General features: G+C 44.4%; 1 protein-coding gene across 1 annotated transcript in view; it reads right to left on the bottom strand.

Moving 5' to 3' along the window:
- Positions 1-13,327, bottom strand: part of RYR2 (ryanodine receptor 2) — a 725,812-nt gene that overhangs the window by 200,495 nt on the left and 511,990 nt on the right. Inside the window, exons 61-62 of the mRNA XM_061624580.1 lie at positions 8,009-8,073; positions 7,112-7,233 (exon numbers count right to left, since the gene is read on the bottom strand). Of these exons, the coding sequence (XP_061480564.1) occupies positions 7,112-7,233; positions 8,009-8,073 (187 nt within the window). The remainder of the gene's footprint in view (positions 1-7,111; positions 7,234-8,008; positions 8,074-13,327) is intronic.

The raw sequence follows: 13,327 nt of genomic DNA, 5'->3' as shown, positions 1-13,327 counted from the left end.
AAAAAAGAAGAAACAACAGAAAATGCAATTGATCTTGGAAGAAATAAAACAAAAAGAGGAAGAATTGAAAAAGAATCCAACTAAAGCTTCTACTGTAAATCAAATTAAAATGTTACAGAAACAAGTGTCAATGCTGACAGAGAAATTGAAAGGAAATTAAATTTTGCTAAACAAAGGACTTTTGAATTTGCAAATAAACCGGGGAAATTGCTAGCATATAAATTAAGAAAAGAACGACAAAAAAATCTTATTTTAAAGATACAAGAAGGGGATGAGATGTTGACAGACAATTTAAAAATCCAAAGGGTTTTCCATCAATATTATTCAACTTTGTACAAGTGTCAGGAAATTCCCTCAGAAAAAATAGAAGAGTATATATCCAAACAGAATTTGCCCAAAATTACAGCTCTTCAGAGACAAGCTATTAATGGTCCTATTACGTCAAGAGAAATATCTGAGGCTATAAGTAAAATTAAATTAGGAAAGGTGCCAGGACCGGATGGACTATCAGCAATGTATTACAAATGCTTGGAGGAGGAACTTTTACTACCTTTACAGTATACAATGAATTCTATTTTACAAGAGGGGAAGATACCGGATAGTTGGAAAAATGCCAATATAACATTAATACCTAAAGAGGAGCAGGATTTAACTAAAACAAAAAATTATCGGCCAATATCTTTACTGAATAATGAATATAAAATTTTTACAATGATTTTGGCTGAAAGAATGAAAATAATATTGCAACAATTTATTCAGGAAGATCAAGCGGGGTTTTTACCTAAAAGACAATTACGTGATAACGTCAGGAATGTTTTGAATGTGTTGGAATATCTAGAACAACGAAATGACATACAAGCTGCTTTGATTTTCTTGGATGCTGAGAAAGCATTTGATAATTTGAATTGGAAATTTATGTTTAAGGTTCTAGAGCAAATGGACTTTGGAGATAATTTTATAAAATGGATCAGATCGATTTATACATCACAGAAGGCACAGATAATTGTCAATGGGGATTTAACGGACTCATGTGAAATACAAAAGGGTACAGGACAGGGATGTCCATTGTCCCCCCTTCTATTTATTCTGGTTTTAGAAGTGCTGCTTAGAGACATAAGGCAAGACAAAAGGATTTCGGGAATAAAGATAAAAAAGAGGAATATAAATTGAGAGCATTTGCTGATGACTTGATAATTGTATTAGAAAATCCCTTGGAAGTAATCAAAGTATTGATGGATAAATTAGAAGAATTTGGACCATTAGCAGGATTTAAGATCAATAATCAAAAAACGAAGATGCTGGTGAAAAATTTATCTTTAAGAGATCAAAAAGAGTTAATGGAGAAGATAGATTTTAAAATAGAAGAAAAGGTGAAATATTTAGGTATCATTATGACAAATAAAAATTCAAAGTTGTTTCATAGTAATTATGAAAAACTATGGACAGAGATTAAGAAAGATTTGTTAAAATGGGATAAATTACAGTTGTCATTAATGGGTAGAATATCTGTAATAAAAATGAATGTATTGCTGAGAATGATGTTTCTATTTCAAACAATACCTGTCATATCCTCTGATCTACCTTTCAAACAAAGGCAAAAAGATATTTCTAAATTTGTTTGGCAGGGGAAAAAACCAAGAGTTAAATTTAAATTATTACAAGACGCCAAAGAAAGAGGAGGGCTGGGATTACCAAATTTGAGACTTTATTTTGCTGCTTGTTGCTTAGTCTGGATAAAGGAATGGATTCTATTGAGGAATAAAAGATTATTGGATTTGGAGGGTCACAACCTGAAGTGGGGATGGCATGGATATCTATGGTATGATAAAGTAAAAGTTAATGTGGATTTTAATAATCATTTTATAAGACGTCCTTTGTTGAATATATGGAATAAATACAAAACAAGGTTTTTTTTCGAAAATACCACTATGTGTTTCAAGTCAAGAAGCATTTTATAGAAGAGAAATGGCTGGAAAAGAGAAATGGTTAACTTACCAAGAACTATTAGAAAATGTGCGTGGTGAATATATAATGAAAGAGAGAGAACAACTAATAAAGGAAGGATATAGTTCACAATGGTTTGCCTATTTACAATTGTTAGAAAGATTTAAAATGGACAAGAAAATGTATGGGTTTGAAATAAATAAATCTGATTTTGAAATAGGTTTGTGTACAAATGATGAATGCATAATTGCAAAAATGTATAAATTTTTATGAAAAATGGACATGGAAGAAGAACAAGTAAAAGAGTGTATGGTTATGTGGGCAAAAAATTTTGGTTATAATATACAAATGGATCAATGGGAAAATATGTGGAAAAAAGGTTTGAAATTTACATTATGCTATAATCTTAAAGAAATTTTTTATAAAATGATGTATCGTTGGTATATGACTCCAGAAAAGTTGTCAAAAATGTATAGTAATGTTTCTAATGTATGTTGGAAATGTAAACAACAAGAAGGATCTTTTTATCATATGTGGTGGTTGTGTAAACAGGCAAAATTATTTTGGGCACAGATAGGTAGGATGATGCAAAAAATCTTAAAGATAAATATTCAGTCAAAACCAGAATTTTTTTTATTGGGTTTTATGGATAAACAAAAGGAAAAGAAATATGGAAGAATAATATTATATATGATCACGGCAGCAAGATTACTATATGCACAAAAGTGGAAAATGGAATCGATACCAACAATGGAAGAATGGCTATTGAAATTAATGGACTTAGTTGAGATGGACAAATTGACATGTCTTATTAGAGAAAAAACGACAGATACATTTCTTAAGGAATGGAAGCCTCTTTTGGACTTTTTGTTGAAAGAAAAAAATGAAATGATGATAATGGGATTTGATGATTAATTAAGATAGACTTTGGAAAAAAGTGAATTTCGTATGTTCTAGGAGACAGGTTTGATATATATTATATATTATAGCTGATCTGTAACAAAGTTTTTCTTTTTCTTTTATTTTTTTTCTGTTGTATTGTTTTTGTTGTATTTGTATTTGTTTTTATAAAAATTTGAATAATAAAAAATTATTATAAAAAAAAAATGAGAGAACAAATGAAGATGATCTTCCACTGGTGCGGTGCTGGTGTCAGAACTGGTGTTATTTCTCCACAATTGACAACCGAACCCAAACTTGTTAGAGAACTGTGGCTGGCCCTTGACAGGACTGCATTGCCTGTTGAAGAAAGGGCGGTTGGACTGACCATCCTTTGCTCTCCCAGATTGTCAGAGCCTCGAAAGGCCTGAGCAGCTTGGTAAGGATGAAAGGATCTTTGAAAGCATCTTCTATCCTCTTTTTCTCGTAGAAAACATTGACTTTTCTTTTGACTCCAGGACTCCTGCCAGAGTGGCATCTCTGAACAACTTGCCCTGTATATAGGGCTCACAAGCCAAATTGGAGCAAGCTGTAGGGTCAGCCTCCCAGTGACACAACCATAGGGTCCTCCTGGTAAAAACCCCAGCTGCCAATGAACTTGTGGGAAATTGCATAGCATCCTTGGCTGCATCTGCCATGAAATTTAAAGCTTGGGAGATGTTTAGTAGAGACTTACAAACTCTAGCTGGGTCCTGCTGCAGACCATCCATTAAGTCTTCCAACCAGAGAAGGGAAGCTCATGCGAATTCTGAAGCTGCTGCCACTTGGACTGATAAGGCACTAGCATCATGAACTCTTCTGAGACCCTGACCCATTTTGCACTCTGTTGCATCTTTAAGATGAGCATCTGAGTCCTTCAGGTTCAAGGATGGATTCAGCAAGGTCACTATAGGGGCATCCACAAGAGGAACTTTTAGTTGATCCATAGTTGATCCTCCTGGACCTCTCAGCGGCTTTCGATACCGTCAACCACGGTATCCTGTTGAGTCGCCTGGAGGGACTGGGAATTGGAGGCACTGTTTTACAGTGGTTCCGTTCCTATCTCTCCGGTAGATATCAACGGGTAGTGTTGGGGGATAAGGTTTCAGACCCTTGGCCCCTCAACTGTGGTGTGCCACAGGGTTCTATCCTCTCTCCCATGCTATTTAACATTTATATGAAACCGCTGGGAGCCATCATCAGGAGTTTTGGGCTGCAGTGTCACCAATATGCGGATGACACGCAGCTCTATCTCTCATTTAAATCTTCACCAGAGTTGGCTGTGGATACCTTGTCCAAGTGCCTGGAGTCCGTAAGTGGATGGATGGGAGAGAACAGGCTAAAGCTGAACCCCGATAAGACTGAGGTATTACTAGTGGGGGACAAGGGAAGGTTGGGTGATTTTGACCTGATACTTAATGGGGTGAGTTTGCCCCTGAAGGACCAGGTCCACAGTCTCGGGGTCATTTTGGACTCCCAGCTGTCTATGGAGGCTCAGGTTTCGGCAGTGAGCCGGGCAGCTTGGTACCAACTTCATCTAGTACAGAGGCTGCAACCCTATCTTCCCATACATCTGCTCCCACGAGTGATACATGCCCTGATCTCCTCTCGATTAGACAACTGTAATGCGCTCTACGTGGGGTTACCCTTGAAGACGGTCCGGAAACTCCAGCTGGTACAAAACGCGGCGGCACGCTTAATAAAGCAGACCCGCCGCCACGATCATATCACCCCAGTGTTGATTGAATTACACTGGTTGCCAGTTGTATACCGGGCCCAATTCAAGGTGTTGGTTTTAACCTTTAAAACTCTATACGGTTCCGGCCCAGTTTATCTGAAGGAGCGCCTCCAGTATCACCAAATATGCCGCCAAACAAGATCAGCCTCACAGGACCTTCTCTCGGTCCCACCGACTAAGACAGCTAGGTTGGTGCGGACCAGGGAGAGGGCTTTTTCGATCGTGGCCCCCACCCTCTGGAACTTACTTCCCTTTGACCTTCGGCATGCCCCCTCCCTACTGACTTTTCGCCGAGCCTTGAAGACCTGGCTCTTCAGGCAGGCCTATGGGATCTCTGGGGTGGGTTAGGTTTTACATTGTATTAATGTAAGATGGTCTTCAGATGAGATGTTATGATATTAATAATGTGATGATTATGTATATGAGTAGATTGTATTTTATATTGTATTTTATATTGTAAGTCGCCCAGAGTGTCCGTTCAGTCGGACAGATGGGCGTCTGCTAAATAAAATTTTATTATTATTATTATTTATTATAATGTGCTGCTCAAGTATATAGTATTTATTTGCTACAAGGAACCGACTTCTTGAATTGCAAGGGAACGTCAAACTCAGATTTAAACCCTTTGGGAGTAATAAAGGACCTTTGAATAGGGTTTCGGGTCTGGACACACTGCAGCTACCCTGGAGGCTGAGGCGGCTGGTGAGTCCTCTGAAGGATTCAGACTCAGTGCTTCCACAGTCTTGCGCAACAGGGGAAGAAAGTGAGCCTCCTGAAAAATCCAGTTAGTAGATACTTCTTCAGATTTGGAGTCTCCACTCCACTCCTCTTCATCCAGAACTATTAACTCATTGTCCAGATCGACTGTGTGATCTTCCAGCAAATGAGTGTGTCTATCCCAGGCAATAGAGTGGAGATCCGGTGATAAACAGTTAAGCGGTACCTGTGTACTGGAAGATGAAGACAGGTTGACCAGGGTGTTGTGTCGGTTGTGTCCTGGCTGGAGCTGGGACCGATGACCCGGCAACATTACTGCCCACTTGCTTGTGAGGTAGGGGTGAAGATGTAACCCCATTAGGATCAGCTTGGTACTGTTGAGTAGCTATGTGCATATCAGCTTGCCATTGTGGCACAGAAGCCCCTTGAGTTGCCCCATTACGCATGGAAGAGGGGGAGGACAGTTCCCTAGGTAGGTCTACCAACAGAGCATCCCTCAGCTGTTCTTTCAGTTGCTGCAGCATCTGTGCTGAAAACTGTAACTGTATAGTCTGTGCATAACAGCAGGTAGGCTGACTTTCCATAGCTGCAGGTGTGGCTGACTGAACCACTCACCCTGCATGTGCTGTAAGCTGTGCTGAATGTGCAACCTTCATCTCCTGTAGGGGTGGCTGGGATATGGGTGTATCTTGAAACCCCAAAACCTCAGGAAAATATCATATGGAAAAGATGGTTTCTAGGACCATAGCTAATCGTCCCCCTTCCTCGTCTGACAGAGGTTCCTGGTGTCTCTCAGATCTACATGTGAGAACCTTCTGTTATGGCACCCCCCTGTGCCATTTTCTTCAATGCTGCCTATTCATCCTTGAGGTGGAATCCAAATGGGAGAGTTGTGAGGTACTGGAGCTTGTCTCCCCTGAAGCCACCCTGCCCACCACTAAAACCTCAGCAATCTTCTGCCTGCTGGTGGAGGAGCAGGCAAGAACTGCCTCACTTGACGGATTACGCATAATAGCAGCCGCTGCCATTTGACAGACTGAGGCGAGTGGCAATAGCGCTGAAGCTCGATTGGGTGTTGGCAGTAGGGGTTTAGATTTATTGGTGGGAATCACCAATTTAGCGGTTCCTGTCCCCATGGGTGAGGAAACTGGCTCTGTGGGGCTTACGGGGGCAAGCAGCAGGTGGCAGAAGCACTTGGGTGCAGGTGACAGAAGAACTTGGGTGCCTGAGGAGACGGAGATTCTGAGGCTACTCTGGAGATGGGGGGGCAATGAAGTTGACTGACAGCAGAAGCCCTCAGGGTCGACTGCAATCTGGGGCTGGCCGAGAAAGTGAAGGTGTTTATTTCCCGAAGGAGGAGAGGAGGACCAGGAATGGGATTTAAAAAAAAAACACCCCAAAGAGAATTACAATGACCAAACACAGGAAAAACAACACTGAGAACAAGGAAACAGAGAAAGAAACAAATACAGAACTGAACCAAAGATAAGCAGGGAGCAGAATCATGAAGGCAGAAAGATAATTGTTGCAAGTAGTCAGGGAGAGTGGGAAGACCCTGCAAAATTGAATAGTGCGCTTTCTGCCTTCAACTGTTAGGTGGAGCTAGTTACTCACCTGAGATCATCCTTCCATGCACAGGAGAACGATTCCGTTTGCAGTCTTTTGGAGCTAACCATTATGTGAAATAGGCATCCTTGTGTATATTCTTCCTTTCTTAGTTTATTATGTATACCCATAAATCTGCCTGAGTTTCATAAGAACCTAATCCAGTATCATATTTTATTATGTTTTTACCTTGTTACCATTTCTTTTTCCTTGTTTGAGGCATGTCCTCCACTGCTGAGAGGCCTACTTGCTGAGGACAGGAAATACAGGTGGTGGTTCTTAAAATACTGATCAATTAAAGGAAGTACAACCTGGAATAAGTATATGAGAGAAAAAACAAACACTGATTATTCCAAGGCCTCCTCTGCTACTATTCTTATTACTCAGTTCGTGACAGTTCTCACTAGGTCTTTTTTCTCTGAAATTCAGGTCACAATTTTGCCCTCAGGCATGGAGACAAGTATAGGCATGCAGCTGTAGCTAGTGCCAGAGCAGCAATGGTAAAGGAAGGCAGGCAGAAGAGAAGAAGCCAAGACCAAGGAGCTCACACTATCAGCTCCTGAAGATACCATCAATGACCTCAGATAATACTACTTTTTACCTCTTACATGTTTAAATGTTATTATTTTGGTATTTGAATTTGTGAACTTGGGTGTCGTGGCAGAAAGGCAGTATAGAAATGCAAAAAATTAATAAATATAAATAGAGAGGATACCAGACTGGACACACATTGCCAGTTCTTAGTTATGCAGTGCCCTTCATCAACCAAAGCAATACCCTGCCCCCACTGTCTCTTTGTGGCCCCTTCCAGATTATGTACAGGCCTCCCCAATCTCTGGTCTTCACTAAGCAATGATAACCTGGCATTGCAGCCTATTGCCCCAAATGAGCTATGTCTGGCTGATGGAATTATCAGACTGTGAATATTGGGCATTGCCATCCATGAGTACCCAGCACAAGAGAATGAACAGATGGGAGCCCGTGTTCCAATCTCTTAACTGTGTCTAACAGGTAATTAGCATTAAGTCCCCATTAGTCTTGAGAGTAATACACTTGATAGCTGTTAAATATATATATATAACTTACTTTAGCAAAAAACTTGATCTCTTGTTCATAAGGAAATTGTTCTCCTTTGCCTCTGCTGCCACCATCTGTATGAGAGAAGATAAATGATTTAATTTTAAAATGTTGTGGTCTATTTGTAGCCTTTTGTATTCTTCTTAAACAGTTTTTTCTGTCTATCTACTGCATTCCATACTTTAATATATGTATAGAACTATTTAATCCTCACTAGATTTCTCCCTTTTTAATCAACAAAACAGTTTGATAACTGGTTTATTTTCCATAGGAAGTGGGCCATCACTGTGGGAAATAGTTCCACCTATCGTGCGAAGGCAAGAATGTTTTTGAAGTCAAGACTAGGGACGTCATGCCCCTCCCACTCTCCAGTTCATTCTTGCCTTCGTACGAACAAGATTGGAATTTCACATAGCTAAGTCTCGTATTTGTCTTTAAACCCTTTCTCTTTTTCTGTTTGTGTTTAGCCTCTGAGGGTTCCCTCAGGGACCGCGGCTGCGGCTTCCTCACCCTTCCCTCAGAGCTATTCAACCTATTTTATTTACTTGACTGGGGGCTCCCTCTGAGACCGCGGCTGCGGCTCTCTTCGTTTTTGCAGTTTCTAGCCCCCCCCGCTCTGTTGTCTCTTTAGCCAGGGGGCTCCCTCAAGGACCGCGGCTGCGGTTCCCCCTTTTGATCGCTTCTGATCGCTTCTGATCGCTGTTAACTTCTCCCCCCCCGATCGGTTGCCGCGGCTGCGGCTTATCCGATCTCAGCGGGAGCTTGCAGCTGCGGCTCCCGCCGTTAACCCTCTGCCTCAGATCGCCCTCGCAACGTGGCTTAAATCCCACTGAGGGCTTTACAGACCGCGACGGCGGCTCTCTCTGCGGTGGCTGCCGTCTTTTCCCCTACCTGTTTTCTCCGGGGATTTTTTGGAGCCGCTACTGCGGTTTTTGGCGAGATCGTGCTGGGCAGCCCTTCCTCCGGTTCGCCTTCGACGGCCGCCATTGCTTCTTCCCTCTCTGCCATTTTTTCCCGCTCCTTTTTTCCGGGCGCCATTTTTTTCTTTCAGAATTTGAATTTCCCGCCCTTTTTGTTCCCCTTAGTATCGGATACCTCCCCTGCAGACTATCTATCCGTACGTTTGTGTATATGTGCTGCTGACTAATTTACACACGACTGATTTACACACATTACTGTGGCTGTAATCATAGTGGCTGAATTATATTATCAAGGCTGGAGCTCCAATCCTAGTGGGCTGGATTGTATTATCAAGGCTGGACCTTTAATCCTAGTGGCTGGATTACTTTATCAAGGCTGGAGCTTTAATCCTAGTGGCTGGATTACTTTATCAAGGCTGGAGCTTTAATATCAGTGGTTGACTTGTATCAAATCTGATTTACATTACATATCCTGCCCTCTATGGGGCCGTGAACAAGCCAAAAACCCAGCCTACAGCACTAATCTGAGTGTGCCAACTCTAAACAGCCTATATTATATTAACGCTGATACCTCTGTGCATTCTGCCCCCTCTGTGGCAGTGCATTCGTCATCTGCCAGTGTATCCTACCCCCTCCGTGGTAGTACGCTGTGCCAGTTCGGGTCTTTACATCCTGCCCCCTCCGTGGCAGTGTACTGCACCCAGGTTCATATAAGATGGCAGAACAGCCAGGCATGTCACCATCAACACACATGGTGCCAGATCAGCCAAACATGCCACAATCAGCCAAGCCACAACATTCTAACACGTCTAAGACCAGACATGCCAAAGCACTGGCTAAGACAAAACATCTTTCCAGCCACAGTAAACCAAAACGCCCTCGTTATGTCTCGTTGCCAACAACCACCACAGCACAGACACACATAAGTGATATTTGCCATTCTCCTGCTACTGCCTCTGACGAGGAAGAGTTTGTTGGCTTTCCCCCTCACGGTTCGCCTAACGAACCTACCTCTGGCTTACCGCCTCAGACATCTGTTCCAATAGCCCACCAGGCACATACATCTCACACATCTGGTCTGCAGCTGTCTCCTGATTTCCTCTCCCAACTCCAAGCCATGCTGGCTTATTTCACACGAATGCAGTCACTACCACAGGTTCCTGCCATACCCCCACTCAACATGGACCAACGTGCGTTCCATGCTGCTCATCCTTCCTGCTCACCAGATCCCTTTGATGTAGCCAGAGGCAGATGTACGGACGAAGCCTCGTATGCGGAGGAGTTAACTTTCACTGACCATGTTGAAGGCGACGACTGGAGCGACTATTCAGATCATGAGGAGGATACATCGTATCGCTTGTTCAATACCTCAGATTACCAACCGCTCGCATGTAGGGTACTTCATACCCTTGGCCTCCAGACTGCGCCTTCAACTTCGTCCGCCCCAGCTCTCAAAGGGGCCAAGGTCCTCAAATCCCCTGCACCTACTGAACACTACATCCCGGTACCGGACCCAATTGCCAAATTAGCCTCCGAAGAATGGGCCCACCCACTCAAAGCTCAACGCTTCAAGAACATGGCTGACAGACTTTACGCCCTAGCCCCAGACTTCGCCACCAAGTTAGATGTCCCTGGCATAGATGAACCGATCGCTCGCCTCGTTTCACGATCTATCTTGCCCAGGGAAGGGGAATCCCACCTAAAAGATACTACTGAGCGTCGAATAGACTTCGCCCTCCGCAAGAACCACGAGGCCACTGCCCTAGCCATGCGCGCCTCCGCCTCAGCCTCCATCTTCTCCAGAGCATCTATGATGTGGATGGATGAACTTCTAGAGGATGATAAACCTGATCCTGTCACCTTCAAAAGAGCACTATTGAAATTACGTAAGACAGCAGCCTTTGTGGCCGATGCCACTTTGGATGCCACCCAATTAGGGGCACGAGCCATGACGACTCAAATAGTCGTTCGTCGCACCCTCTGGCTTCACCACTGGCAAGCTGATTCAGCGGCCAGATTGAACCTGTCCAAGGCTCCTTACTCCGGATCTCTACTCTTCGGCGAGGAAGCTCTAAAGGCAGTTCTGGTTGATCCAAAAGACGCCCACAAACCGGTTCTAGCCACAGTCAAGAACATCGACCACAGGCCTTTCAGGCGATTTCCCTCCTTTCGTTCTAACCAGCCCTTTCGAGGAACGCAGCCAGGAGGACGAGGCCGCGATTTCAGACCCTATGATTCCAACGCATTCAGGGGCTCCTGGAACCGACGCTTCCAGGGCAGAGGTCAGTACCAAGGGCGCAGGGGCAACTCATCGTCCTCATATAGGGGAGGTCCTCGCCTACACAAGTAGTATTAACGCCCTCCCCATAGGTGGCAGATTACTTAATTTTGGAGATCGATGGCTGCGCCTTACTACGGTCTCCTGGATCAGGGACCTCTTCACTTATGGCTATACCATAGAGTTCTGGGCAACCCCATCAGACAGATTCCACCCGTCTCCTTGCCCAAGGGCACCAGCCAGGCACAACATCATGCAGACAGCTATACATCACCTCTTGCACATAGCGGCAATAGAGCCAGTTCCCACAACTGAGAGGTCGGAAGGGGTGTACTCCCTCCTATTTGCTGTGCCAAAACGAGATTTATCTTGGAGGGCGGTATTGGATCTCAAGTTTGTCAACCGTTTTGTAACATACCGCAGGTTCAAAATGGAATCTCTCCATTCCATTACCGAGAGTCTGCATGAAGGAGACTTCCTGGCTTCTATCGACCTTAAGGAAGCGTATCTCCATGTGCCCATTTGCATAGCCCACAGAAAGTTTCTTCGGTTTGCTTTTGGCCACCAACATTTTCAATATAGAGCGATGCCATTTGGCCTCTCCTCTGCTCCAAGAGTATTTTCCAAGGTGCTACTCATCCTAGTGGCTTACCTTCGGACCCAAGGGGTTCATATCTACCCATATTTGGATGATCTGCTCATACGGGCCAAGTCTGAAGAGCTGGCTCATCATCATTTAATGATCACCCTCAATGTTTTGCAGACCTACGGCTGGCTTGTCAACTTCGACAAAAGCCATCTCCAACCAACCCAACGCCTACTACATCTTGGGGCAATGTTGGACACCCTGCAGGCAATGGTCTTCCTGTCTCCAGATCGCATCACTGCCATCACAAGCATCGCAAGGTCCCTGATGCAACAAACATCCGCAGACGTCATGCTTCTCGCCAGAGCGCTCGGGATGTTTATCTCCACAATCCACATTGTGCCCTGGGCTCGAGCTCACACTCGGCCCCTTCAGTGGACTCTGTTGCCTTTTCAAAAAGACATTGCCAGCTCCAACCATCGCAAAGTTCGTTTGAGCCCCGCTCTGCGCCTCTCCTTCCGCTGGTGGACCAAGGTTCAACACCTCTCCAAGGGCACGTCGTTCAGAGAACCCCGCAGAACCGTCGTGACCACAGACGCCAGCCTCATAGGTTGGGGAGCCCACTGCAACTCCCAGTACATTCAAGGGGTTTGGCCCAATGCAGAGCAATCTCAAAGCATCAACTGGCTGGAGCTAAAGGCTGTCCATTTAGCTCTGCGTCATTTTCAGTCTCTGTTCCCTTTGGACCATGTGCTCATTCGAACAGACAACACGTGTGTAAAATCACATTTGAACAGACAGGGGGGCACCAGGTCTCGCCCTCTGCAGGACTTAGCCTCCCTCATCTTTGTCTGGGCAGAACAACATCTACAATCCCTGAAAGCAGAACATCTCAGAGGGATTTGGAATGTAACAGCAGACTGGCTCAGCAGACAACAGGTCTTCCCGGGAGAATGGAAACTTCATCCAGCCATTTTCCATCGTCTCCAGTGTCGGTTCGGCGCCCTCTCAGTCGACCTGTTTGCTTCCAGTCACAATTGCCAGCTTCCAAGGTACTTTGCCCGATACCTGGACTCAACAGCAGAAGCAGTGGATGCTCTGACAACACCGTGGCCAGACGGTCTATTGTACGCCTTTCCTCCCATACCATTGTTAGCCAAAACCTTGAGGAAGGCGCGAACCGAAAGGGCACAGCTGGTTCTGATAGCACCATTTTGGCCACGCCGACCGTGGTTCTCAGATCTTCTGGCAATGTCAATGACGGATCCTTGGACACTTCCAGTAACGCCAGACCTCCTATCCCAGGGTCCAGTACTGCACCAAGACCCTACTTGGCTCAATCTAACAGCGTGGCGTTTGAACGGAGACACTTGAGGTCAGCTGGACTGTCTGACGCTGTGATTGATATTATTTTGGCCTCGAGAAGACCATCTACCACTCGAATTTATCAACATACCTGGGTGGCTTTCTCTAAGTGGTGTCAGTCCCACCACCACGATCCATCCCAGGCCAGTGTGCACCAGGTGCTCCAATTTCTCCATAGT

The sequence above is a fragment of the Rhineura floridana genome, chromosome 4 (assembly GCF_030035675.1).
Source record: "Rhineura floridana isolate rRhiFlo1 chromosome 4, rRhiFlo1.hap2, whole genome shotgun sequence".
NCBI lineage: Eukaryota > Metazoa > Chordata > Lepidosauria > Squamata > Rhineuridae > Rhineura > Rhineura floridana.
Note: the sequence above shows the minus strand (reverse complement) of the source record. Positions and strands in the feature narration are given on the sequence as shown.